Consider the following 27,577-nt stretch of genomic DNA (forward strand, 5'->3'; position numbering starts at 1 on the left):
AGGGAGCAAACAAACAAAACCAGGGAAAGAAGCCAACCCTCACGTGCTGGTTGTAGCAGCAGATGGAACAGGGGGATATTTCATGTCTCTTTTTGTTCCTTCACCCCAGTTTAGATCCCTGGAGATGTTCCTGTCTGGATGGGAGGAGCATCCAAAGGTACATGTGATAGGAAACACCTTCATGCCCTGCCCTGGGAGGGGACAGCAGGAACTCAGATCTGGTTCATCTATGAAGTTGCTCTTCACAGCACTGTTGTTTTCATAAATGTGGATTCTCACTACAGGTGATTCCTGAGCCTGGAGGAGACTGTGGGGAAACCTCACCAGGCTGCAGCGATGATCCCTGTGAGCAGAGACAGGACCCAGGGAACAGCAGGAGCTGTGCCAGGGCAGCTCAGGCTGGAGATCAGGAAAGGCTCTTCCCCCAGAGGGTGCTGGCACTGCCAGGCTCCCCAGGGAATGGGCACAGCCTGAGGCTGCCAGGGATGCCCAGTTTGGGATGTTGGGGTGTCTGTGCAGGGCCAGGAGTTGGGTCAATGATCCCTGTGGCTCCTTCCAGCTCAGGAGATTCCTTGATGTTTGTCACTGGCATTTTCTTGTCTCTTGGTGTCTCTGGTGTCACACCATTCCTGGGTGAGGCTCTGGAGGAGCCAGGATGGTCCCTGCAGAGCTGAGTGCCAGTGCCAGCTCCCGGCATGGCTCCAGCATGCTCCGTTTCACTCCTCCCTGCGTTTTTTTTCTTTGTAATCACTTCTGCTTGGGAAGAATTTAGGTCTCAGAAAAACAGTGAAAGCCCCTTTTTGTGTGAACAGCAGGACAAAAGCTCCCAAAGCCCAGGGAGGATTTTGGTGCTGAAAGCCGGCTCTGTTCCCGGGGTGCTCTCATTGGTGGGGGCTGTTTTGGGATGGGGCTGCCCTGGGCAGGGCTCAGCACCCCATAAATACCCAGCAGAGCTCTGGATCTGTGCTTGGCTGCCTGAGAGTCAGGCTCTTCTTCGGGGGAGGATGTACAGCCAGTGAGTATTCCTGAAGTTCCTCTATATGGAGCATGGGCTGGGGCTGGGGGGCAGCAGGGTTGGGAGGGGAGGAGGATGACAGGGAGGTCTCCATGTGCCCATGTTGGCACATCCCATGCCAAGGTGTGGTTCTGCTCTGGAGGAACAGGCTCACGTCCATGTTCCAGAGGATCAACCAGAATTTGAAGTAGAATCATGGAATCCTGGAATGGTTTGGGTTGGGAGGGCCCTTAAGTCCATCCCATTCCAACCCCTGCCATGAGCAGGGACACCTTCCACTATCCCAGGTTGGTCCAAGCTCTGTTCAGCCTGGCCTTGGATACCTCCAGGGACAGCCACAGCTTCTCTGGGCGGAGTTCACCAGCCTGTGCCTGCTGTGTCTTCATGGGTTTTGCAGTAGATAAAATTGGAGCCCAACAGATAAATCTTTGCTTAAAAAAAGAAAAAAGGCAAAAAAAAACTTTTTCAAGAGCTGGGAGATACAAGCTGGATTTTGCTTCCTGATGATTCAGATATCCTGGATTTGTTGGGCTGCACTATGGGCTGTCCCCTCAGTGTCCCTGTCCCTCATGCTCAGGACAGTTTGGAGCCCCAGAGCCTTTCCCCACACGAGGCTGGTGCTTCTCCCTGCTCAAGTTCCTTGCTTGAGCCCATCCAGAAAGATCCATCCTTCCCTGGGAGATGTTCATAGCTCTGCCCCTGCTCTGGGCTCACCCAGCTCTGTCCCTTTCAGGGTGGAGCATCCTGCTGGAGGCTACAAGAAGCTGTTTGAGACAGTGGAGGAGCTGTCCTCTCCAGTGACTGCCCATGTCACAGGTCAGTCTGGGGCTCTCATCTCCTCCTGCTCTTTGTTCCTGCAGCTCAGGGGCTTTACAGAGAGATGTGAAGGAGCTCAGGACTGGTGATTTGGGGTAGAGAAAGGTCAGATTGGGTAGGGAACTCATTAGACATTTCACTACTGAGTGTCTTGGTCCACAGCAGGTGAGGAGGTGAGGAAAAGGGAGTTTAAAGAGCTTGTGTGTGTTTAAACACCAAGTTTGATAAATCAAAAAAATGAGTTGGAAGTTTCATTCTTTTTGCTGTCACAATAAAGCTTCCTCGGTCTGATTTGCCTTGCACATCCCAACGCTGCCTCTCCCACAGGCAGGATTCCCACCTGGCTGCGCGGGAGCCTCCTGAGGTGTGGGCCTGGCTTGTTCGAGGTGGGCTCAGAGCCCTTCTACCACCTCTTCGATGGCCAGGCACTGCTCCACAAGTTTGACTTCAAGGAGGGGCATGTCACCTACCACCGAAGGTATGTGCCAGTTTTCCAAGGAAAAAGAATAAATAAGGAAGCTTTTGCTTGTCTGAAATGCTGGGGACAGGCTGTGCCTGTGGGAGACACCAGTTATGTTGAGTCCACGTGGTTAAGTGATACAACTAGAGCCAGCTCAAGATGCAATGTGAGGTTCTGTGGAGCTCCCAGAGCTCTCATCACAGGAATATTTGTATTTATTGCCCAGCCTGGTGTCACCTGTAAGTGACCTCCTTGTCCTGCCCTGTCAGGTTTGTCCGCACTGACGCCTACGTGAGAGCCATGACGGAGAAGAGGATCGTGATCACCGAGTTTGGCACCTATGCCTACCCAGACCCCTGCAAGAACATCTTCTCCAGGTACCTGGGGTTGTGCAGACATTGCTGGGATGTCCTTTGGAGTTTCTGCTTCCCAGGAGCCCCTGACTGCCTGTTGGTTTTCTCTGCTCAGGTTTTTCTCCTACTTCAAAGGTGTGGAGGTCACGGACAACGCCCTGGTGAATGTCTACCCTGTGGGTGAGGATTACTATGCCTGTACTGAGACCAACTTCATCACCAGGATCAACCCAGACACCCTGGAGACAATCAAGCAGGTGGGTCTGTCCTGGGCTGATAGAGGTGTGGAGGAGTAAAATTAAAATGGAAATCATGGAGTCACAGAATGGGATGGGTTGGGAGGAACCTCAAAGCCCATTCACTTCCATCCCTGCCATGGGCAGGGACACCTTCCACTGTTCCACGCTTCTCCAGCCTGGCCTTGGACACTTCCAGGGATCCAGGGGCAGCCACAGCTGCTCTAGGCACCCTGTGCCATGGCCTCCTCACCCTCACAGCCAGGAATTCCTTCCCAATATCCCATCCAACCCTGCCTTCCTGTCACTCCATTCCTTGTCCCAAGTCCCTCTCCAGCTCTTCTGGAGCCCCTTTAGGCACTGGAAGGGTCACCTCTAAGCTGTTCCTTGTCCAGGCTGAACAACCCCAGCCCTCAGACTATCCTCAAGTTCAGGTTAGAGTCTGCAGATCAGGGCTCAGCTGCAGTCTTGGAGAGGAAATTCCCACATCCCAAACAAGGATGTTTTGACTCACAACACCTTGCAGAGCTGGTGCCTTCCCACCTCCAGCCAGGGAAGCTCCTGACTCTGTCCATGCTGTTCTCCAGGTGGATCTCTGTAAATACGTGTCTGTCAATGGGGCAACTGCTCATCCCCACATTGAGAATGATGGGACAGTTTACAACATCGGCAATTGCTTTGGAAAAAACTTTGCCCTGGCCTACAACATCATCCGGATTCCTCCTCTGCAGGCAGGTCAGTCAGTCCCACCTCTGAGCCAGCTGGGAAACTCTTCCCTTATGAATCATTTCTTTATCCTTTAAATGAGCTTTGTCATTGAGTTAGGTTTTTTCTGTCTTCTTTAGATATTTTTTTAATGTTGCATTTAAAACACTTCCAGGTGGTTTCTATTCAAGGCAGAAACTTGCTGGGTAAATGCTGCAAGTAGACTAAGTGTGGGTGAGACCTCAATAACCTCTCCCCTGTCCCATTCCAGACAAGGAAGACCCCATCAACAAGTCGGAGGTGGTGGTGCAGTTCCCCTGCAGTGACAGGTTTAAGCCCTCCTATGTCCACAGGTAACATTCCATGGGGTCAGCAGGTCAGCTGGAACCAGGGACTTGCTCTCACATGTAATCAGCAATCAAAATTAGGTGATTTACCAAAATCAGGGTCATTTTGAGCGATGATCCATGTGCTTAAGATGAGCAACTCCATGGTTTTTGTCCAAACTGACCCCAGTGAGCCTGATGTGCTTCCCTGCCTTTCCCAACAGCTTTGGGCTGACCCCAAACTACATCGTGTTTGTGGAAACGCCAGTGAAAATCAACCTCCTCAAGTTCCTCTCCTCCTGGAGCCTTTGGGGTGCCAACTACATGGACTGCTTTGAGTCCAACGAGACCATGGGGGTAAGAGTGGAGTCATCCCAAACTGGGCTGGACTGGGCAGACCCATACTGGGAGCTCCAAGGTATTGGCTTCACCTTCATTTCCCTGAGCCTAAGCCCAGCTGCTGTGTGGTTTGCAGGTGTGGCTTCACGTGGCAGAGAAGAAGAAAGGCAGGCTCCTCAACCTCAAGTACCGCACCTCGGCCTTCAACCTCTTCCACCACATCAACACCTATGAGGACAATGGGTTCCTGATTGTGGATCTGTGCACCTGGAAGGGGTGAATTCAGGGGGCTCTGGGCATCACAGCTGCCCCTTGCACCACACACACCACTCCCTGCCCTGGCACATCCCTGTTAGGGCCTCTGGCACACCAACCCATCTGAACATTCACACATGGTGACATGTAGACTATACAGCATGGAACTCTCCAGAGGTGCAGGGAGTTTGACAGTGTTTTTCCAAAATCACTGTTTGACAGTGATTTTCCAAGAAAAATTTTTTTTTATCTTTTATTTACTTTTATCTTCAAGAAATGTTAGTGACTGCTGAAGGGTTGATGCTGTTCTGGCTCCTGGGGCTGCAATGAGCAGGGTGTGGGTGAGGTTTGAATGCTGCTCTTCATGTAAACACAGAAATGTGGCACTGAAATGAAGCTCAACCCTGTGTTGGCTGCATACCCAGGACACCCTGGGCTGAGGCAATCCTGGCACAAAATCATAGAATTCCAGACTGGTTTGAGCTGAAAGGGACCATAAATCTCATATTGTTCCACCCCCTGCCATGGGCAGGAACACCTTCTGCTATCCCAAGTTGCTCCAAGCCCCATCCCGTGCTTGTGTTGAACACCAGGAGCTCCTTGCAGGGGCTGTGGTGCACACAAAGCTCAGCTCTGCCAAGAAACTGGACTGTGATTTGTGTCACTCTGTTTGTCCAGAGAAGCTGTGGCTGCCCCTGGATCCCTGGCAGTGTCCAAGGCCAGACTGGACAGGACTTGGAGCAGCCTGGAACAGTGGAAGGTGTCCCTGCCCATGGCAGGGGTGGGACAAGATAAACTTTAAGATCCCTTCCAACTCAAACCATTCTATAACCCTACTGAATTTTAGGGGGAAAACACCTACACTTCGATGCCATTTGCAAAGGCCAGCTGTATTTCTCTCTGTGCTGCTGTTTTGTGCAGGTTTGAGTTTGTTTACAACTACCTGTACCTGGCCAACTTACGGGCCAACTGGGACGAGGTGAAGCGGCAGGCAGAGAAGGCTCCGCAGCCCGAGGCTCGCAGATACGTCCTGCCCCTGAGCATTGACAAGGTACCAGCACTGCTCCCTGCCAGGCCTCCTGGCCCCATCTACTTCAAATTCAATATTCTAATTAGAAAGAGGAACTTGAAGTATGGGTCTTCAGAGAAACTTTATATTTTTTTAGATTATTGACATTTTTCTAGTTTATTTATATGGCTGCCGAGGGAGGTTTTGGCTGCCCTGTCCCTGCAAGTGTCCAAGGCTGGGTTGGATGGAGCTCTGAGCAACCTGGTTTAGAGCAAGGTGTCCCTGCCCATGGCAAGGAAAATGAGATGAGCTTTAGTGTCCCTTCCAAACCCTTTGATGACTCCATACATTACTGTTTATAGCAGAGCCTGTGGGGCAGCAGTTAATCCCAGAGCTGCCTAGATTACACAAGGGAGCAGCCACAGCCTGAGCATGTGTGGTTAAATCCTCCTGCCCTCAGTGTGAGGTCCCTGGAGCTGCCAGCCTGGCACAGAGCTCTCTGGCTGGCAGCTGCTGGGTTCCCTTCCATGACCCTGCTCGTGGTGGCTGGCGGGTGGGCTGAGGGCTGCCGGGGAGGCTGGTCAGCTGAGCTGCTCATGGAGCTCATTGGGTTGTGGATGAAGTGAGAAGTGCAAACCCACGTGGCAGTGCTTAATGAAACCTCTGAATGCCTTCAGGAGGGAGGGAAGTTGTGTTTAGGCTGAGGAACAGGACAGTTCTTGCAGCACTGCCAAGAACACTGCAGCAGTCGCCTCCTGCCGCTCGCTGCAGCTCTGCCTTCCCTGTTCAGTACTATTTGCTACAGATTTGTGCATATAAATTAAAAACTTTCTCCCATGTCTTGGGTATTTCTCTTTGTCCCAGGCTGACACAGGGAAGAACCTGGTCACCTTGCCCTACACGACAGCCACAGCCACGCTGCGCAGTGACGAGACCATCTGGCTGGAGCCAGAGGTGATTTTCTCAGGGCCACGTCACGGTACAATGACACCCCAGCTCCCCCAGGTCACAGCAGCACAAGTGCTGGCTGCACACCGTGTGCCACTAATCCTCGGCATTTATATATTTATTTTTCCTTGTAGCCTTTGAATTCCCACAGATCAACTACAGGAAGTACTGTGGGAAGCCATACACGTACACCTACGGGCTGGGGCTGAACCACTTTGTCCCAGACAGGGTAACTATCAGCCAACGGGGCATGGCTTCAGTTTGGGGACAACAAAGAGCATTTCTGAGCTCTGGGCTTTTGGGTTTTCCCCACCTTTAGCTTTGCAAGCTGAACGTTAAAACCAAGGAGACCTGGGTGTGGCAGGAGCCGGATGCTTACCCGTCAGAGCCGATCTTCGTTTCTCACCCCGATGCACTGGAGGAAGATGATGGTAATGCTGGTGGGGTGGTGACATTGGGATTGGGATTAGGATTGGGAAAGGCTGTGTCAACTGCCACAGGTGGGCCAGGGTAGAGCCTGCAGGCAGTTCCTGGATGAGATGTTCTGAGTGCTAAGAGTGGTGGGGAGGAAACATGGGAAAATTAAAACAGGAACCATGGAATTTTTGGGAGAGACCTTAAAGCTCATCCTGTTCCACCCCCTGCCATGGGCAGGTACAGCTTCTACTCTCCCAGGTTGTTCCAAGCCCTCAACCTGGCCTGGGATGCCTCCAGGGCTGGGATAGCCACAGCTTCCCTGGGCAGCCAGTGCTGTGTCTCTCCCCATGTCCCTCAGCATGGATGGTCGCACAACACTCCCAGGATTTATGGTGTCCCAGGGCTGCTGTCACCATGCCCAGCCCAGGGCCAGACAGAGCCCACACCCAGCTGGGCCACACCCGCTGTGTTCTCACCTTGCAGGGGTGGTGCTGAGCATCGTGATCAGCCCGGGCTCAGGGCCCAAGCCTGCCTTCCTCCTCATCCTCAGCGCCAAAGACATGAGCGAGGTGGCCAGGGCCGAGGTGGAGGTGAACATTCCCGTGACATTCCATGGGCTCTTCAAGAGAGCGTGACCTCAGATGGCAACACCTGACCCGGGCTTCTTCCAGCTCCCAAAAGGAGCAGTGTCTCTTTACAGTTGACCCAAACTCCTTCCACAGCCCTTTGCATTTGTGGGGCTGCTTAACTCAGATCAAGCAGTTCAGTTATATTGATGATTCTTCAAAACGGTTAATCAGGTATTTTTTAAAAGCACCCTTCGGTACAATTTCCAGTTAAATCACAAGTTTGGGGCGGTGGAGAGGTTTTGTTTATACAAAATTAAACTTTGTAGCTGCAGCAGAGTGAAAGAGCAGAGAGTAACCTCAACACTTTTAGACGTGGTAACATTGTGTACAACAGGCTGGGCTCTGTTACATGGTTGACAATTTTTAGCCTATATTGAGGTTTATGGATTTAGACACCATCCTGGTCATTGCTGTAGTATCCTCAGAGCAATCCACGTGGAGCCTTTCCACAGCTGCTTTGGGAACCCCAAGTGGGTGGCAGGTAGAGTTTTGTTGTTCACTAAGGCTGCAAACTGCACACCTTCCCTTGTGTGTTTGCTCTTTTCCCTTTCTTTTGTCCAAATGCAGTTCCTTGGTTTCTGGATTTCATGTTAAAACATGAACATGAAAAAATCAAGCAATTGTTAGCCCTTGGGTTGACTTTGCTTCCTCAGAGTGCTACAGATGTTCAGCTTAATCCTTCTGTCTCTCAAAATAAACTTTCAGCTGATGTTAAACGAGGTTATGGTTGAAAATAAAAATTTTCCACAAGTAGATTTAAAACCTGAGATTCTTGTTTGTCCTCAATTTTTCAACATGTTTATTAATGGTATCAAAGAATTAGAAAATCTTTACACTCCAAATTCTGGCAGAGGGTGCTGGTTTGAGGGGGCTGCAGTTACATCCTGATGATGGGATAGCGACAGGGAGACACAGCCTGGGACTTCTGCTGCTCCATGATCTCCAAGCACTGAGCAATCACCTAATTGAAAACAAAAAGCAATATAAACAATGAACCTCAAACAAACAAAAAAAATCATTAGAACTCACTAGTTCTGCACTTATTTATTTGTTCCTTCTTTCTGTGAAACACTGAGCACGGTAAAATGAACAGATCAACTCTCATGTATTTTCATGTGTAGCTCATAAAGTGGGAATTTCAGGGCTCTAGGACTAAAAAAACTTCTTGGTGCTCTCCCATGATCAAAGTTTCCATGAAAATATTTACCATCCACATAGTTCCATAAATATGGACCATATTTAGAAGGGCTGTGTTGTGATTTAACCCCACATGAAACAAGGACAGATTGAGATCTTCAAGTAAACAAACTTCAGCAGTGCAAAGAACATTTTTATTGCTTATAAACAATCTAACAAGGAAAAATAAAAGAACAAAGGCAGCAGCTTTCAGAAAGAACCTAATGGAGGGAGGGATGTCTGCCAATCTCAAATCAATAAAAAGGCAGGGGGGCATCCCAAATGTACACAGCAAATTAAAAGCAGAAAGAGAAAATTGCTCAAAGCAACATCCTAGGATAAAAGGATGGAAACAAAAGGAATTCTGAAGGACCTGAACTTCAAAGAGTGAAGCTATGGGTGATTAAATGAAAAAAATAGATTCAGATGCAGAAGCAAATTCTAAAGTCAAAGACGAGGCTCAATGAGGAAATGCTGTCAAGTAACCAGAATTCAACAGAAACTTTTTGGATAATGGAGAAGGGACAGGATGAGAATTACAGAGAGAAATTCCATAGAGTGAGAAGTGGGAGCCCCAGGTCTGGAATCAGCATGTTGCCAACCTTGAGTGAGGCACAGGTTTATGTGTTCACCCTGTGGAGAATAAAATGTCCTGAAAGGAAAACCCACCTTCCTGGTGTCTTGAGGTAGAATGATCCCATCATCCCAGAGCCTGGAAGAGGAGTAAAAGGCACTGCTTTCTTCTTCTAGCCTGGAGAGGACAGAGCATTGAACTGGCTTAAAAGCACAATAAAAACAGCAGCGCAGTGGGAAAAAATTACAGATGAAACAGGCAAATACAGCCATGTGAAGAGAATAGGCAATACTGGTGCTAAAATTAATCAGAAAGCAGCAAATGACAGAGCTGACCATTCTGCACTAATGGGGAGATCCTTACACAAAGATATAGAATTACATGGAAATTTAAAATATTTTTTCAGTAGATTCATGTGTGCTTCATTAGTCTGGGGTGTGTTGCTCTGTAAGATGAAAGTAGGTAATTTAGCAATTAAATCCCTGTAAGGGTTTGTAATGAATGTCCTTACTTTGCCTTCAGCTGTTTTAGCTCCAATTCCTCTCTTGCACAGTCACTGTCCCAGGCTTGAAGCAATGTGGGGAAATGTCGTGAGTCCACAAGAGCAACTCTTGCATTGGGCCACAGGAACAGAAAGTTTGGACTGAATGATCTCCCACACTATGAGAGAAAAACAAAGAACAGAACAAACTCCCTGAGATGAATCACAAAAAGGTGTCTGTGGGATGAAACAGCCAAGGGCAAGGCAGAATGGAACACAGTTGGATTTGTAAAGCATGAATGACACAGGTCCTGTATCAGCACAGACACCCTGTGCTAGGAACCACCACCATCCCCACTGCCCTCAATATTGCTATTTTAGTATTTCAGTATTTATATTTTACTATTTTATATTTCATTTTCAATTCCAAGCACTTGCATGTTTAATTGTTCCATGTTTAATTTTCAGTAATCACATCTCATGCTGCATTTCTTCCTTAAAAATTAGTTCAGAGCTCAGGTTGCCCAGCTGTGTTTTAGAAATGCAGTGCAGTGACACTTGAGCAGTGTGACAGGTGTGTCCCCAAGCCCTGGCCTGATGCCACCCATACCATAATGTAGCTCTCACTCCCAAAACAGCCTCCAATGACAATGGTTATTTTGGGAACAGCAGCACAGGCAACTGCAGCCATCATGGCGGCCTGGGCCTTCAGCCTGTTGGAATGAGCCTCTGCCTGCAATGAAAACAGAGATTTTAGATCCTTTAAGACTTTATTCTAGATTCCCTCCACTCCCACCAAACTTGTATTTCTAATTTTTTTATTTGTTTACAATTCTGCAGAAACAGATCTGAGATCTAATGGAGGTTTTACTATCCCTAGCCCAGGGCAAAACCTACTGGGCTTTAATGCCTTCACTTTAAAAAGAGAAATGGCCAATTTTCTGGAGTGCAGAGTTATCAGAGGAATCAATAAGCTGTACTTCAATGTCAAAAACACTCCAAATTCCAAGTTTTCCAGCCTGCCTTGCCAACTGAACAGTATCATTCTATATTAGCATCCAGGCCTGCTTAAAATTCAAGAGAATGTTCTTAAATATTTCCATTAGCAGTGTCATTATGAAGCTTCATGGTCTAAACCATCAAGAGTGGTTAAAAATTAGTTTTTCTAATAGTTAATAATTTTTAGATTCTAAAAATTGGGAACAACAAGAACTAAGATTTGTTTGAAATATATTTTAATAACCATGCCATACCTGTGAGATGCTTGCTGGCCCTGCTGGCTGTGGAGCAGTGTTTTGGAGGAAGAGGATGGGAATTCCCCTCTGGCCACAGAGCTGCACAAAGTGGCTCCCCTTGAGAGCAGCATCGTGAGCCAGCTCCCCATTGCTGGCCACTATCCCCACCAAGTGCCTACAGAACAAACATGGACAGTTGGACTCCACGATCTGAGAGGTTTTTTCCAACCTTTACAATTCCATGATTCTCCCCTTTGAGCCCTAGAAATGATTGGAATAGTGTAAAACCTGCTGAGGACACAAAAGCTGCTCAGAAATGCATGTTCATCCATTTGGATAGGGAATGTTTCCAGCCATACCCTTCCACATGGCCAAATCCTGTTACTAATGTTGTTCCATAATTAGCCTTGAATTCCTGGAATCTGCTTCCATCCACCAGACGGCTCAGAATCTGCAAAGAAATATACAGACTTTACTACAGAAATTGAAGTGAAAATAGCATGGTTCTGCTAAAAGAAATGCTCTGTTCAAATGGTAGGAGTCCTGAGTTAACCAAGATGAGCAAAGAGGGTCTTTGGGTGACTTCCTAAATACTCAATATGCACAAAACATCCAATCTGGGTCTAGTTTCATTACCAACTCCAAAATTATTTTAGTTTTACAAAGCACACTTGCTCATGTGCGTAAAAATGTAAAAAAAGAAAATAACCAAACCCCAGTGTGTACAGTTTCAGATTTTGTGCACCAGAAATGCTTGGTTCATACGGCTCATGCTTTTTTCCAGCACAGTTAAAAGCTGCCTTCAAAGATTTCTACAGTCAATTCCCTTAAGTGTAGGAATTTACCACTGGAAAAGATACAGAATTCGCATCTTTGGAGATGAGATCTCGTGTAGAACACAATGAAAACAGCGTGGGCAGCTCTGCATGTCTCTGCTTCAGCATTAGTGTCTGTCCCAACCTCAAACAGGTTTATTTTGAACTGGGCTGTTTTTCAGTCAGTAATTTAATCATTTCTTTTACAAGACACAATCTTGAATACTTGAGAAGAAACAAAAAGGCAGGGAAAGAGAAAATTGGAGATTAAAGGGGTACATGTTGTCAAGGCAGCCAACACAGTGCAAGATAGCTGACATAAAGCATCTCAACAGTGCATGGAAACAGCTGGGCAGCACTGGCACCATCTGGGATTATTTTATCTCTAGCAGGATTTCAGGTTAAATATTTTCTATAATTTACACAACTGTTGCCATTCTGCTTTGTTGCAGGCTTAAGACAGGCTGGCAATGGATGAGGTAATAATTCAGACTAACACCTGGAGCTGAAGGATAGAGCAGAGAGAAGGAATAAAATCCCTATTCCCTTACCAGTTTGACAGGAAGGGTGCAGCCATAATCCAGTGGTGCCAAACCCAGGAGATCCTCAGAGCTGTACAAGGGACTGTCCTGCTCCATGTCCTCCTCTGGCACTGGGTCACAGTTTAAGGTGGAGACAACATTACGAATACACTCATAGGCCTCTTCTTCTGAGGCTGCAAAATGGTCACTGCAGCCACTGACCCTAGGAGAGAGAGACATTAATTAGTATTTAATTAATGAATTCTGAGAGAAAACCCAAATTCTAGGAAAAAAGCTGAGAGTCTTCAAATCCCCTCTGGAAATACTGTGTGATTTTGTTCTGTGTGAATGAGCTGAAAGCAATAGCTCAGTGGAATTTCTGTGCAATCCAATCCCAAATCAAATTCACAGGAAGGAGAAATTCTTCTCTGTGACTTTTGTGTTTACCTCTTGTTAAAGAACCACCTTGAAATTTATTTTCATGATGCTGTTGTTGCAGGCAATACCAAAAAGGGAAAAGAGGAAAGCAGACTTCAGGAATGATTTCAAAATAAGTGGTTGCAGCCAAGATACAGAGGCAGGAATGTATTTAATGTAGCATAGTTAGGTTAAATATGTGTATTCTGAAAAACACTTGGAAAAGAGGAGATAACATCCCTCTTCTATAGCTGCTCCCTGTGAGGCAAAGAGGAAATTATCTGCCTGAAGCTGTTCAAGAAATGTGTGGAACAATGGGGATCCAAATCCAACCTGTCCAGTCCCTGCCTCACCCCATAAATAACTTAATTTTACTTCCATTTGGCTGATTTAACCCAAACCCCTGAACCTGAGAAGGAAAACCAGCATGACCACAAGTTCCACTCTTAGCCCTGATCCAAAATGCCACATTCCTTTAAAGCTGAGCATGCCAAGTTCTCCCCTGTTTTTGAGATTATTCCACATACTGTGAGTGAAGCCTGGCTCCTCCAAGGTCCTCAGGAGAGACATCTTCCCCCGTGGCAGCTTTCACCAGGGGTGGCCCAGCAAGGAACAGTGTCCCAATTTTGTCTATGATCACGGATTCCTCAGCCATGGTGGGCACATAGGCACCTCCAGCCACACAGGAGCCACACACCACGGCCACCTGAGGGGACACAAACCACAGCAGTGCTGCTTTGGGGAGAGGAAAGGCAAAGCTAAAGCCCAGAGCTGTTTCAGTAATGCAGAAGGTGCTAAATCACAGTTTGGGGAACAAACTAGAGACAGAAATACCAGCAGGAGCAACGATTTACTACACCTTTACACCTTTCCTACACTCCCCATGCCACTGTACCTGGGGGATTCCCATGGCAGACATGATTGCCTCGTTGTAGAAAATCCTGCCACCATGCAGCTTGTCAGGAAACAGCTCTGACTGAGGGACAGGGAAAAGAAAAAGGGATTTTTAATATTAAGTACAAAAGCTTCCTCTTCACTCCATTCATTCCCACACACATCATAACTGACACTGGGAAGGTCCCCACTAATAATTACTCCTGAACCTTTCATATACAGCATTCATTATCCTATTCATTCCTTTTTACATTGTCAAATCCTTTATACATTGTCAAATCCCCCCAAAATACCCATGTGCTTTGAAAGCAGAGGTTAAGCTTTGGGATTTTTTGTGAAGCCAACTTATTCTACACAAACTGAGGCTGTAAATTGTGTAGAAGGGTTTCTACTTTATCTGTGAAATGCCTTCAACAGTTACTCTTTTTATTTAGTCTTGGATAAAATTCCATGTTAAAACTTTTCCTGTGTGCTTGCCTCAGTGCAGAGATTCTCTTCTGCAGTAAGAATTCTCTTTTTGCAGTAAGAATTCTCTTTTTGCAGTAAGAATTCTCTTTTTGCAGTGAGAATTTTAAGCTCCACTTTAAAAGGCCAGGGAGGTCAGTGCATCACTGGCACAAACAGCACAATAAAATACAGAAAACTTCATAGATTTTGAAGTGAAAATAGACACCTCACACTATGTACCCATTTATTAAAGACACAGGGGAGTCTTGAATCTCTGATTAGGTGGGAGATGCAAGATTGGCCCAAGTGATGCAATAAATACTGAAATTTGCTGCTCTGCAGAAGTCCAGCAGTACCTGCAGGGGTAGGAAGGCTCCCCCACTGTCCACGAGGTGCACAGACAGCAGCCTGTTCTCCATGGCAATTTCCTGGGCTCTTAATTGTTTCTTCACTCCAATGGGGTAAATTGTTCCTCCTTTCACAGTGGCATCACTTGCAATGAAGACACACCAGACCCCACAGATTTTGCCAATTCCTGGAAATGATACCAAAGATATTTACCAGGACTCTCTAAAACAACAGACAAAGCAAGGGAGGCATATTTTTTTCAAGAGTTTTTTCCAGTAATGTTATATCAAGAAGTTCCAAATTAAATTGAAAATACCACACAGGAAAGAAATCTAGCCCTCTTCTCTGGAATAACAATGATATTAAAAAAAACAACAATCTAAATTACAGAAGACGGAACCACAAATAAATTTACTTGCTCCTGACGACAATGCAACAGGAAAAAAATATAGTTTGACTCCCAACCCTTCAGATAAAAGGGAAGGCAATTGAAATTATCCCTATAAAAATAAAAAATCTAACAATCAGTGATGAAAACAAGGATTTCATACTGTTCTCCTGGTCACTTTTGAAATTGGAACCACTCTTCAAAATGCAACTTCATTGAAATTGGATGAAATTGAATTTCAGTGAATTTCAATGAAATTACATTTTGAAGAGTGGTTCCAGTTAAAACAATGTTTGCACAGAAAATGCAGTTGTCAATGATCTGAAAAACACTTCAAAATAAATGTCATGACTCCTCTTTCTCAGAGTAACTTTGTCCCCTCTCCTTTAAGAGGCAACAGCTGATTTGACACATCACCCTACATTTATTGAGACAAAAATCAGTAGCTGCTGAATAGAATAAATTACTAAATCTAGAAGAAATGAATGAACTTTAAAAGAAAGGTTTCTCCCAGATTTCCCATAATAATAATAATACAGCAGTGGCTGAACTCTTCCCTGTTGGGAATAAAAACCGGATAAAACTAGTGTGCACTTTTCCTAGGAAAGCCCTTAAGATACTAAAATATTCCATAAACCTTATTCCATGCATCTTTTTCCTTTCCCCAGCCAATATTCCTTTAGCCAGGCGTTACCCGTGAGGCAGCCGGCAGCAGGGACATCTCCGTAGGGCATGTCCAGCCCTGCCAGCGGGGACAGCTCCAGGAAATCCCCATGATCCAGGAGCAGCCTCAGGCGCTCCCGCACGAACAGCTTCTTGTTGCGCTGCGTGTGCCGCAGGATGGCGTTTTCCCCACCTCCTTTCTTCACCCTCTCGAGCAATTCCGAGTATCTGAGGGAATAAAACAAAGTTTCGGCTCATGGGAACAAAGCTGCGGGGTGTGGTAATGCGCTGGAGGGGAGGGATGGCTTCCAGAGGGACCCGGACAGGTAGAGAGGTGGGGCTGGAAGAACCTCAACACAGCCAAGTGCAGGTCCTGCCCCTGGGCCGGGAAAATCCCAAGGATGAACACAGGCTGGGGGAGAAGGGATGGAGAGGAGCCCTGGGAGGATTTGGGGGTGTTGGTGGGTGAAGCTCAACATGGCTCATCCAGAGGAGGTCATGGAGCTGCTCCAGGGCTGGAGCCCCTCTGGAGCCAGGCTGGGAGAGCTGGGAATGTTCACCTGGAGAGGAGAAGGATCCAGGGAGAGCTCAGAGCTCCTGCCAGGGCCTAAAGGAGCTCCAGGAGAGCTGCAGAGGGACTGGGGACAAGGGATGGAGGGACAGGACACAGGGAATGGCTTCCCACTGCCAGAGGGCAGGGATGGATGGGATCTTGGGAAGGAATTGTTCCTGGGAGGGTGGGAAAGCCCTGGCACAGGGTGCCCAGAGAAGCTGTGGGTGCCCCTGGATCCCTGGCAGTGTCCAAGGCCAGGTTGGACATTACAGCTTGGAGCAGCCTGGGACAGTGGAAGGTGTCCCTGCCCATGGCAGGGGTGGCACTGGATGGACTTTGAGGTCCCTTCCAATCCAAACCATTTTCCTTACAAGTTACCCTTTGGCAGATCGAACCTAAATATATCACACAGTTTTCACATAAATGGTATGACACTGAAGATAAACTCACATCTCCAGATTATTGTTTCTTATGAGGTACAACAAAAAGAAAATGTCTATTATTTAAAGCAAACACTTCACTTTTGTTATCCAGAAACTGTCTAATAAAGCCAATAATATAATACAAAATAACGAGGTTATCATAATGTGCCCATCCTAATTCAACACAAACCTCCATGTTCCAACTGTTCCAGGGAAGAATCCAGCCAAGGGCTTCCTCTGTCAGTTCCTGCAACAAGTTTATCTGACAAAAACCAGTAACTGGGAAGTAGAATAAATTACTAAATTTGGAAAATGCACTGAAAGCAGTGAACACTACAGTGTCACAGGGAGGAAGTGATTACCCAATGTTATTGTCAGGGCAGCACCATGTATAGATAAAAAACTCAATAAACTGTAAACAAATGTGGTATCTCAATTCTGGTCTTAAATAAGCCAAGTTCTTCCTTTATTTCAAACACATTTTCCCCCCAGATTTCCTTCTTTGACTGTAAATGCTGTGTGACACAGACTCACACAGCACTTTGTATGCGACTCTGTGATCTTAGTGTGGCTCCCTGCACGCTGCGGGAATTGAAAAAACCGTGGAGGAAAAAGCCAAAGATTTAATCATGTCCTCAACGCCACCACAGGAGGGCACAGTGTGTTCTTCTAAAGCTTTGCTTCCAGCTCGTGGATCACTCCCCTGAACAAAGGCCTTTGCAATTTTGCCACCTGATTTTTCAGGACAAACTCATAATAAAACACATTTTCCTGTTTTATCCGTAAATCATGACGGACAGCAGCACCCATCTCCTGCTCCGTCAGGAGTGTGTGAGTCACCATTTACGTCTTCACATGCAAAATGCGACATGAAACAAGTGTTATGAAGGTCTGGAAAAAGTATTTCTTGGCAATACCTGCAAAACAACACTTGGCACTATTTTAAATATAGTTTGCACCTCGATTTGGGTATTTCAGTCGACACTTCGCAGACTAGTTGTGTTGGAAGGAACCTTAAAACCCATTTTGTTCCATGGCAGGGACATATTCCACTGTCCTGGGTTGCTCCAAGTCCCATCCAAACTGGCCTTGGACACTTCCAGAGGCAGCCTCGTTGTTCCATGGGGCGAACATTTTCCCTACCTTAAAAGTTCCCAAACTGCCCATAAGTAACTCTCAAACCATCTTACGAGTAACACCACTTTTAAAACCCCACCAAAGTTTATTACCTTTTAATCACAGCCTCGCTGTTCCTTAAATTCCCTTCGAACACATGGCGGTACACGGCGGGGACACGTCCATCTAGGACTGGGAATGGTTTGGGATGCCACCTGGATTTGGGTTTATTACTTACAAATCGGTGGGGAGGCAAGTGCTGTGTCCTTCCCCAGCCCTGCCTGGGCAGCGGCAGTTCCCTATAACCCCTCTGGAGCAGGCGGGTCGGGAATTGTTCCCGATATTCCCTCTGGAACAGGCGGGTCGGGAATTGTTCTCGATATCCCCTCCGAAGCAGGTGGGTCAGGAGCTGCAGCGGCGCGGAGGACCCGGAGAGCCACATCGCCCCGAGAGCTGAGGGACAACGAGTGACAGCAATTAGAGTGGATCCCCTCGGCTGGGTGACAGTGTGGCCCCTTCTCCTCGGGAGGGGGTCGTGAGGGGACACCCTGACTCCATTCGGTCGTGTGGGGACACCGCCGGTCTCTGCCCAGCCGCGGGGGCCGTGAGGGGACAGCCCTGTTCCCGCCCTTTCGCGGTGAGGGGACAGCCCTGTTCCCGCCCTTTCGCGGTGAGGGGACAGCCCTGTTCCCGCTCCTTCGCGGGGTCGCGAGGGGACATCCTCTGATCCCGCTTTGCCGCGGGGGCCGTGAGGGGACAGCCCTGTTCCCGCGGGGGACATGAGGAGACGCCCTGACTCCAGTCCTGCCACGGGGGCCGTGAGGGGACACTGCCGGCTCCCGTCTTCCCGTGAGGGGACAGCACTGGTTCCCGCTCGCACACGGGGGTCGTGAGGAGACACTTTGACTGCAGTCAGACGTGAGGTGACACCCCGCTTCCCGTGAGGGCCGTGAGGGGACAGCACTGGTTTCCCTTCAGACACGGGGGTCGTGAGGAGACACTTTGACTCCAGTCGGACGTGAGGAGACGTCCCGCGGGGGCCCTGAGGGGACACCCCGGTGCCTGCCGTGCCACGGCGGCCGCGAGGGGACACTGCCGCTCCGCGCCGGGCCCAGCCGGGCCTGCGGAGTGCGGCGGGGCCAAGGCCGCCCGTGCCCGGGCAGGGAGCTCGGGCCGCTGCCCCTCCGCCGGAGCTCCCCGGGCCCCCAGCTCCGCTCCGCTCCCCGCCCGCCCCGCGCCCGCCGCGGCCCGGCTGGACGCCCCGCCAGCGCCCCGCGCTTACCCCGTCCGGTCCGGGCCCGCCTCTCGGGGCGGCTCTGCGGGGCGGCCCGCCCGCCGTGCCCTGTGCTCCCGGTGTCCTCTGCCCTCCGTGTGCTCTGCCCTCCGTGTCCTGTGCCCCTGGTGTCCTGTGCCTCTGGGTGTCCCGTGCCCCTGGTGTCCTGTGCCCCTGGAGTCCTCTGTCCCAGGTGCCCTGTGCCATTTTTGTCCTGGCCTTCCGATGTCCTGTGCACTCAGTGTCCTGTGCCCCTGATGTCCTCTGTCCCAGCCGTTCTGTGCCCTCGGTGTCCTGTGCCATTTGTGTCCTGTGCCCTCGGTGTCCTCTGCCCCGAGTGTCCTGTGCCATTTGTGTCCTCTGTTCCTGGTGACCCATGCCCCGAGTGCTCTGTGCCATGTATGTCCTGTTCCCTGTATGCCCTGTGCCCTGGGTGTCCTCTCTCAAATTACATTTATCATTAAAATATTAAAACCAATTGGATTTTTCTCCTTCCACACTTCATCCCATCCCTGGGCTGCTTCAGTTTGCTATTGTCAACCGTGGTACAACCTTCTAGAAATTACTGCATGTTGCCTTTCAGTGCCTTCATTAAAATGCATCCCTGCCAGAGAGTTCTTTATCCATGTTATACATATTAATAAGGCTGGGTATGATAATTAAGTTATGACTAATATGTTCATGAGTGAAAGTATCCAGCATGGGCTGGGATGTATAGGTAAATAAGTTACATGTGTTATTAAAAAATCTGGAGGGTAATTATTAAAATTTGCTGAGATATAATAATTTTAAAAAGTATTTTTTGTCACTTTACGCTTAGCACAGACAGAACATGGTGCTGTGCTCTTTTGTATCAAGAAACCCATCATGGAGCCAATGCATGAATTCAGCAGCTGCTGCTCCATTTGGGCTGCTTTGGGGCATTTGTGGGGATGGCTGCTGCTCATTTCAGTTCTTCCCTCCTTCCCTGGAGTAGCCAGAACTCTTTTCTCCCAACACTTTGAGAAACTTGCGAGGAGCTGAAGAGGAGACACAACTCACTGTGCAGCTTTACGGATCTTTTGCAAATCCTGTGGGATTTCATGTGAATTTTTGTGCTCTCTGTGGTGCAGGTGATAATGGGGAAGGGAGGAGTGCTGACAGAAATCCATGTGCAGCAGAATACATTTGAGGAGGTCTGAATTTCAGAGAGTTGGTGGCAGTGAAAACAGTACATGCTCAGCTTCCTGGAGGAGGAATTGAAGATACAAATACTTGGATATGTGTTTGAAGTGAGATTTGGGCTCCCTGCTGTTTCTGAGCTTTTTTTAAAGTTGACCCATATATTATTTCCCTAGATTCATATGATTTTTGAGTTCTCTGCTCTGTGAATGTATCAGTGTTCAATTATAATTTTCATGCTCCTTATTTCACTTTCCATAATTGTTAGGCTTCCGTAGGAGACATTATCTCTAAACCACTGGTGTCGCATAGCAATTCCATTATATGGTATTTTAATGTGCAGATTTTTAAAAATGCCTTTTGCAGTTAATTTCTTGGCTCATATTGTGGTGGCTTTGGCAATGCCGGGTTAACAGTTGGACTTGATGACCTCAAAGCTCTTTTCCGGCCTCAATGATTCTGTGATTCTTTTTTATTTTACAGATTTTCCAGTAGGTAGAATCAGTGTTCACAGGCAGAATTTTCTGTATGTAACAGAGGGGACTTTTACTCTGGCTTGAAAGAGTAATTTAATTTCATTCTCATGAAAGTTAAATGCTGTTTGCTCAGATTAAAGGATAAAGAAACACTCTTCCCATTTCAGTCCCCACATTTCTGAGTGCCTGTTTATCCCAGAGAGAAGGCAGCAGCCACCAGTTTGTACTGGGAGGCAGCGTGGGATAAATAACAAATCCTCTAATTAAGAGCCAACAGATCCTAATTGACTTATGTTAGTCCTCCAGCTGGGCTCAGCCTTCCTCTCCTGTCATGGCATGAGCATCCTTTATTGAATGGCACCCTGAGGTAGGAAAACCCAGCCCTCATGAGAGGCTGGAGCCCTGTGCAAGCGTTTGAAGTTGTTATTTTAAGAGCTTATTTTAGCCACTCCTGAGCTGAGCATTGAGAATATATAGAGCAGCATTTAGGGAAAGTGTTCATGTGGTGGTGGCTTCCTTTACCATGAGCTGCAGCTCTGCCAGCCAAGCTGAGCTGTGCCATTTAAGGAACACTGAAGCTCTGAGTGAAGTTTAAACTTAGAAACTTTGCTGGAGTGCACCGGATGCTGGGGGAAACCAGAACACACTTTTTGGATTGTCAGACCAAAGGCAGGAGGGTTCCCACAGAGCCCTCCTCCTTGTGGAGCTGCTGTTTCATATTTAGATTTTGTTTTTTAATACCCAAAGAGCTTTTAGTTGGGTTCTGACCGTGGTGGCCTGGAAATTGGGCTAAATTAAAGCAGGGGTTTTTTTTGTTTACTTAAAAGTGCTAACAGACTTGGACAGTCCTGCAGCATTTTTCAGGACTTACATCATTCTAAAATAGATCTGATTCAAAACAAATTTGATAAGAAAGTAATTCTCAGTTAATGTGTTTGCATCTATCCCAGAGGAGGAGCTGAGCCTGGCGGGTGTGCTGAGGGACACTCTGGATTTGATATGAAATATTAAGGAGTTTATTTTAATTGCTGGAAGATCCAAGAGAACATGAGGAGTTAAATGAAGTAGTTGGAAGATGGGAGATTAAATGCAGGAGAAGTTGGGAGCCTGATCCTCAGCAAGTAAATGCCATTTCCAGTGAGGGTATATCAGATGCTTCCAGTTTCGTATTTTGGGTGGTTTGAGGTTTTATGAATCCCCAGACAGAGAGCCAGGGATGTCTTCCCAAACTGTGCCAAAAGATGAGGGTGATCCATTGAGTCATGGAAGTTTTGTGCACATTTGCTCATTGCAGCAGTATTCCAACACCTCTAAAAATACATATTAGCATCAAACCCTGAGCCATAGTTCTTTTTCACTTCATTTAACATAGGATTACAGTACTTTTAACTCTAGTTTAGCCTTCTCTGCTTCTCATTCTGCTGCCACAAAGAGCTGACAAACCCACGAATAATTACATAATAACTCCAGTTGTGGAAACACAGCTGATTTGGAGAAGACAAACAATGTGTCCTTTTGCTTACATCACTGAAAAATGTGAGTCTCTGGTTTGCCTTACTCCTGCAAAAAATGCACAGAGCAAAAAGAGAAGAATTATCTTAAAGGAGCAGAGTTATCTTCTGGTTAAGGCATAATTAATAATGTGTACATAACTAATAGTGTGTACATAATTAATCGTGTGTACAATTCCCTGTTGCAGGGCCAGTCTCTCCTAAATTGCACTGATATGAACTGTAAAGAACAGAATTTTATTCTGAGAATGTAAATAACTGGTGGTGATACCCAAATCAGCAGAAAAATAACTTTCATGGGTCAAAACCTGCGCAGGTATCTGAAATCTCGGAGTGGTTGCTGCTGTACAGTTTGAATATGCAACAACTGTGTGAAGATCTGTTGCTCCCTCTGTTTTAAAGGCCTAACCAAGAGTCTTCTGAAGTAATCCAAAAGCTTTTTGCGGATGAGAGGAGCTGCAGATCCAGTTGCAAACTCCAGGAAAGTGCTGATGGATTTATTCCCCTGTGCAAAGCCCTGGCACTGAGCGCTGACACCAAAGCCTCAGCCTGTTTGGAGAGCCTTGACCATGGGTTTGTAAGGCCATTCCCAGCTAGTAATTGGTGACTGGATGTGGTCAGGGCAGGCAGATAAACACTTGGAGGAAGGGGGTGAATCACTGAGTAAATATCCTATCGATGCTGTAGGAGCTGCTGTTACTCACAGCACCTTTGGGGGGGATGTGACGTCGTTGTTTTCAGGAAAGTGTCACTTGAAAGAAGAATTGAGGTTAAATGTGTCCCAAATCTGCAGCTCCACACCTTCCTCATGCACCTCTTGTCTCCTTCAGGCCAGTCACCAGTTTAACATCCCCCTTTCTTGCTACACATCCCCTTGGAACTGAGCCCCATTCTGAGGTCACAGCAGAGAAGTTTCCATTCTGTAAATGCCAGAGGAGCTGCATCATTAAAAGCCCCCAAAGCAGATGGTCTGGGTTAAAGCAAAAAGGCATTTTTGCCAGTGGAACAGCATTATAGTGATTAGTGCAGCCTGTTGGCAGTTTCTGTCAGCAATTTTTGCAACCATGTAATATATAAAAGGATAAAAATACCATTTACTGTGATTTGCTCACCACAGAAAGAGGCCAGGGTGATAGAGTACCAAAACCAGGAAGAAAAGCCCTGCAACTAATTTTCTGTCCTGTCTTTTGCACTTTTCCAGGATCTTGGTGGATACAGTAAGTCTGCTTGAAGAGTCTTACCGTCCTCGTGGGTGCTGGGGCACCCTGTTAGCCAGCAGCCCCTGGGCAGCCTGGGCCATCCTGAATTAGGAGGATATTTAAGGTCCTTTCCAACCCAAGCCATTCCATGATCCTTCAGCTCATGGATCCATCAGCCTTGTTGGGAGCAAAGAGGAGCTGCAGCAGAGTGCTGGGTGCCAACTTTGTGTGCATTCAGGTAAAGAGTTTATTCATTTGTTCTTACAGTGTTGAGACTTAACTATTAAAAAGGCCTAATCAGCAGACAAATTAGATGTTTTATCACCCTGTTAAAAGATAAAAAACATGGAGTGATATATGATTCATATATTTATGTGTGCTGGAATGAATTCTCCAACTCCCTAGAGGTTTTTTTATTTGTAAGGAAAAAATCTTTGTTCAGAAGAAAGAAAAATCAACATTTATTTCAGTGTGGTCGAAATAAATTCCCTTTATGTTCTGTGTTCACCTAATGCACTATTTCCAGTCCTCAGCTCCCAAATGCTCCCAAATGCCCCAGCAAAGTCCTCAGCAAAGCTGGATTGTTTTGAAATCACAAAACACATTTTTGAAGACAAAACCCTAATTTCTGAGCTTTGAACTCCATGAAATTTGCCATGATTTGTAAAATATCTCTACCTTGAGTTGTAGTGCGAAGTTTCAGCAAAAAAAATTAATATTTACCATACAATAAAATCGCAGGCAAGACGCTGCAGTGATACCATAAAATCCTCCTCCAGTTGCTCCTTTCCTGATCCACTTGGCATGAAATGTTTTCTTGACTTCTACTTACTATTCTCATAAAAGCCACAGGGGGTTCTTCTCACTGCTACTTGTTTTGTCCAAGATCCAGTAATTGGTACCATGTGAATTCACATTTTGCAGTGACAGAAGTGGGGTTCCAAAAATCACTTCAGCCTCTCAGCCTCTGCAAACATCAAGGCTACAACCCTGCAGTCTCTAAGAATCCATGGATTTACACATCAAGTAGCTTATTTTACTCCTGCTGGTCACCCTTATGTGAATATTTACAGCTCAAATGGAATCATGATTAAAATTAATAGTTGTTAGAATTTTGTGAAAATTCTGTTGCCTCTTCAGGCTGGAATTGTGTCATCCTTGATCCTAAATATGTTACCAATAACTAAAATTATGATTAATATTGCATGTACTCCCTTGCAATATTAATAATAATTTTAGTTATTGGTAACATATTTAGCTACGTTTGGTGCACCAAAAATTATGTCTGTGGTATGAAACACTGAACAATTAATGATGCCAGGAGAAGAGTGAAAAATTGCAATCAGAGTCACAGCACCCTGGGAAGTGCTAAGCTACATTTTAAAGGATTGGTGGGAGGGTTTGAATTCTCCAGCCCCCCGTGGGTTACCTCTCCTCTCCAGGGTACTTGGATCATCTTCCCTCTGCTAGCCTTGGTTTAATTGAGCTGTGAGGGAGAAACATTTGCTCAAGGACTGCAGGCGCCGGCACTGCAGGGAGCCCTTCAGCTGGGCTGGGAGGGAGGGCTGGGATTTTTCAAACCCCTTCAGTCCAGCCCTGGATAAAACCTCCTCAGAAACTGGAACCCCTAAGGCACTGGAGAGATCTTTTGATTCCAAATCTCTTTGAGCTGGGCTCACTGACTGCAGCTCTCTGCCTCACTAGTGCATAAAAGAGGCCATCAAATTTCCTCTGGTCTGTCTGACTGGATCACAATGAGTTTGCTGTGAATTTTTCAGGGCAAAATTCAGAACTGTTTCCTATTTATAATTGCAACAGAAGCCAGTTGCTGTTTTCTTTCTGTTTATTACATTTATACTTATAACTGTAATTTGTAAATATTCTCAGAGTTACCATGCTACATTTCAGCATGAACATCTTCACAGAATCATGGAATAGAATTCTGGAATAGTTTAGGTTGGAAGGGAACTTAAAGCTCATCCAGTTCCATGGGCAGGGACACCTTCCATAGACCAGGTTGCTCCAAGCTCCATCCAACCTGGCCTTGAATAATCATGTAATTCCCTGAATAATTAGACTTAGAATTTCCATGCACATTTTCAAGTAGTCTTGAGATAGTCAGTCAGATCCCTGAGTGACTTTCCTAGTCTGGGATGAGTTTCTAGGAAATTTAACATCTCCAGAGCCTCCCCATTGCTCCTCCTACATTTGCTCTAATTTTTAAAAGCACATTGTAATTTGATATTTAATTATTGTCCAGCCTGGAAAGGAGGGAGCAAGGAAGGAGGGTTTGGGGTGGCTGGAGCAGCCACAGGGCTTCATTCCCTGGCACTTCCCTGTTCCTCCGGAGCCCACCGGTGGTACAAGGACAGCAGTGGGACAGAGGGAGGGCTCTGTGCCACGACCCACGGCCTCCCCTCCTTGCTCTCTGTACCACTTGTCCCCAGGAGCTCAAGGAATCAGCAGCTCTCCCCAGCGGAGCTCCGAATGCCAGCCCAGCTCATTGAGGCGCAGCGGGACCGCCGGGGATTAATTCGAGCGGGAATGCTGCGAATTCCTGCCTGCTCTTTCTTCCCCGGGCGCGGCTGGTGCTGGGGACACTGCCCGAGGGGAGCAGGGCTGGCAGCTCCCAGGACACCGATTGGCCTCACCGGCTCGCTCAGGTGCTGCTCCCTCTCTCCAGCCAAGCTCAGGATACCTCACTTTCCCAGCTTTTGTTATATTTTTTGGAATTGCCAAATTGTCGGAGGCAGAATGAGAATGGAGGTATTTTGGAATAAATGGAGGCATTTACGTCTCAGCATCAGGGCTGGGAGAATTCACTGACAGCCCATTCACCACTGGTGACACTGAATAGTTCTGCACAGTGTCTACTACAATTAATTAAACCTTTAACTCAGCACTAATCTTTAACCCAAACCTCTCATTTATACCGTATTTAATGAGTGCAAAAGAAACAGGAATAGCGAAATTCATTTATTTACAAACATTTTTAAAGCTTATGATACTTTGTTCTGAAGGCTTCATCTTCTGGCTCTTATCAATACCTCGCTCAGTCAACAGGAAGAAGGTAAACGAATTTTTGCAGTGGACATTCATCATCTTTAAAACAGAACTGTCATTGAAACAGACCCCTGCCAAGATAGGTACATTAAATGTATTTGAGATTCATGAAACATTCACAAGGAAAGAGATCTAATGAGCCCAAAGAGGTCTGTTAGACAAGGAGAAATCAGAGCTCTCCTGGACCATTTGCACCCTCAGCTGAGTTTCTGGGGTTGTTTTGACTTGCTGCTCCCTCCCTGAGTCTGAAAGCCTGTTCAGTTTTAATTCACCTGGTGCCAGTTCAAATTTGGAACAAGGTGGGAGGCTCAGGGTGAAGTTACAGAGATGGAGCAATCTGATCTGATAGATCCTTACTGAGGGAGGAACTGCTCCTCCTCCTCCATGCATTCCTGAAGCTTATCATGTGTTCTAATGCTTGTTGGGCCCCTCCAGCTGCAAACCAAGCAGAAAACACAGTTTTTATCTGGCACAGCTGAGAGCTCCTTGGCAGATAGGGAATTTTATCAGCTCACCGAAAAGTTTGATGAGTGCTATCCTCGGAATAAAAGAGTGGAAGCAGAACCACACCGGAGTACAGTGAAGCCCCAGGCACAGGAGCCTGCAGGGCTTTCCAGATACCTCTGCTCCTGGAACAAGGAATTCAGGACAGGCACCAATCCCTTCTGTGAGCCTTCCTGGACTGAGAAAGCTCCTGGTGCAATTGGTATTCTCCAGGGGTGGTTCCCACCCAGTGCAAAACCAGCTGGTTTTGATTGCAAAAAAGAAAAAAATATCCTATTGATTGCAGGATATTTTGTTTGTGCTCCTCAATCCCTCTGCCCTCAGGAAAGGGAGCTGAGCACACCAGAGCTGGGACATCCATGTGGCCTCAGGCATCAAACAGTGCTGAGCAGGGAAAATGCTCTCAGCTGCCACAACCTTTACAGAAAAAGAGGAGGGAAAAAAGCTAAGTACGTGTTGCCTGTTGAACAAAGCAGGGATCTATGAGAGATCTCCCAAACCCTTCCAAAACAGCCCCACAAGTGCCAAGGGCTGAGAGGGGTGATAGGACAGCCCCTGACTGCAGCCTGCCTGAGCAGCCAAACCAACCTGCTCTGCATCTTTTCCACCATTCCTTATCAAAACACTGCCCTGATACAGGGAGGCTCTTACAAAACATAATAAAGCCTGCTGCTGCCAAGGAATGATTGCTGCTAGCATTTATTTTTCCACAATTATTTTCAGGGTTGTCCTTTCGAGGCAGACCAGATCAAGGAGTGGTGCGTGCAGTACCTCATCCCAGGATAAATCCAGGGAGGCTCTATGACTCAGGAATGACTCACAGCTCCTCCTC

General features: G+C 46.9%; 2 protein-coding genes and 1 long non-coding RNA gene across 4 annotated transcripts; 2 read left to right on the plus strand and 1 right to left on the minus strand.

Annotated features, from left to right (window-relative positions):
• The first annotated feature begins 731 nt into the window (after positions 1-731).
• RPE65 (retinoid isomerohydrolase RPE65) lies at positions 732-8,275 on the plus strand. Of its 2 annotated transcripts, XM_085067369.1 has the most exons (14): positions 732-1,015; positions 1,749-1,831; positions 2,159-2,309; positions 2,561-2,668; positions 2,760-2,901; positions 3,468-3,615; positions 3,857-3,938; positions 4,136-4,268; positions 4,387-4,526; positions 5,427-5,556; positions 6,379-6,493; positions 6,597-6,691; positions 6,782-6,893; positions 7,363-8,275. In XM_085067369.1, the coding sequence occupies exons 1-14, from the start codon at positions 1,005-1,007 to the stop codon at positions 7,512-7,514; spliced, it is 1,602 nt and encodes a 533-aa protein (XP_084923495.1). In that variant the 5' UTR covers positions 732-1,004; the 3' UTR covers positions 7,515-8,275. The 2 variants fall into 2 exon arrangements, with proteins under 2 accessions (XP_084923495.1, XP_084923494.1); XM_085067368.1 differs by lacking the exon at positions 732-1,015 and having other exon boundaries at positions 1,460-1,831.
• Positions 8,276-8,277: 2 nt separating this feature from the next.
• LOC146433595 (uncharacterized) lies at positions 8,278-19,069 on the minus strand. Its single transcript, XM_085067371.1, has 13 exons — positions 18,841-19,069; positions 17,672-18,011; positions 15,499-15,695; positions 14,425-14,603; positions 13,623-13,703; positions 13,255-13,433; positions 12,341-12,533; positions 11,334-11,425; positions 10,993-11,149; positions 10,350-10,472; positions 9,770-9,918; positions 9,354-9,435; positions 8,278-8,469 (listed from the first exon to the last, which is right to left on the minus strand). Exons 2-13 carry the CDS (start codon positions 17,998-18,000, stop codon positions 8,386-8,388), a joined length of 1,845 nt encoding a protein of 614 aa, XP_084923497.1. The 5' UTR covers positions 18,001-18,011; positions 18,841-19,069; the 3' UTR covers positions 8,278-8,385.
• Positions 19,070-22,592: 3,523 nt separating this feature from the next.
• LOC146433596 (uncharacterized) lies at positions 22,593-27,424 on the plus strand. Its single transcript, XR_014853646.1, has 2 exons — positions 22,593-23,416; positions 25,626-27,424. It is a non-coding gene; the product is annotated as an uncharacterized LOC146433596 (long non-coding RNA).
• Positions 27,425-27,577: the final 153 nt, after the last annotated feature.

The sequence above is a fragment of the Lichenostomus cassidix genome, chromosome 8 (genome assembly GCF_008360975.1).
Source record: "Lichenostomus cassidix isolate B80296 chromosome 8, HeHo_3.0, whole genome shotgun sequence".
Lineage (NCBI taxonomy): Eukaryota > Metazoa > Chordata > Aves > Passeriformes > Meliphagidae > Lichenostomus > Lichenostomus cassidix.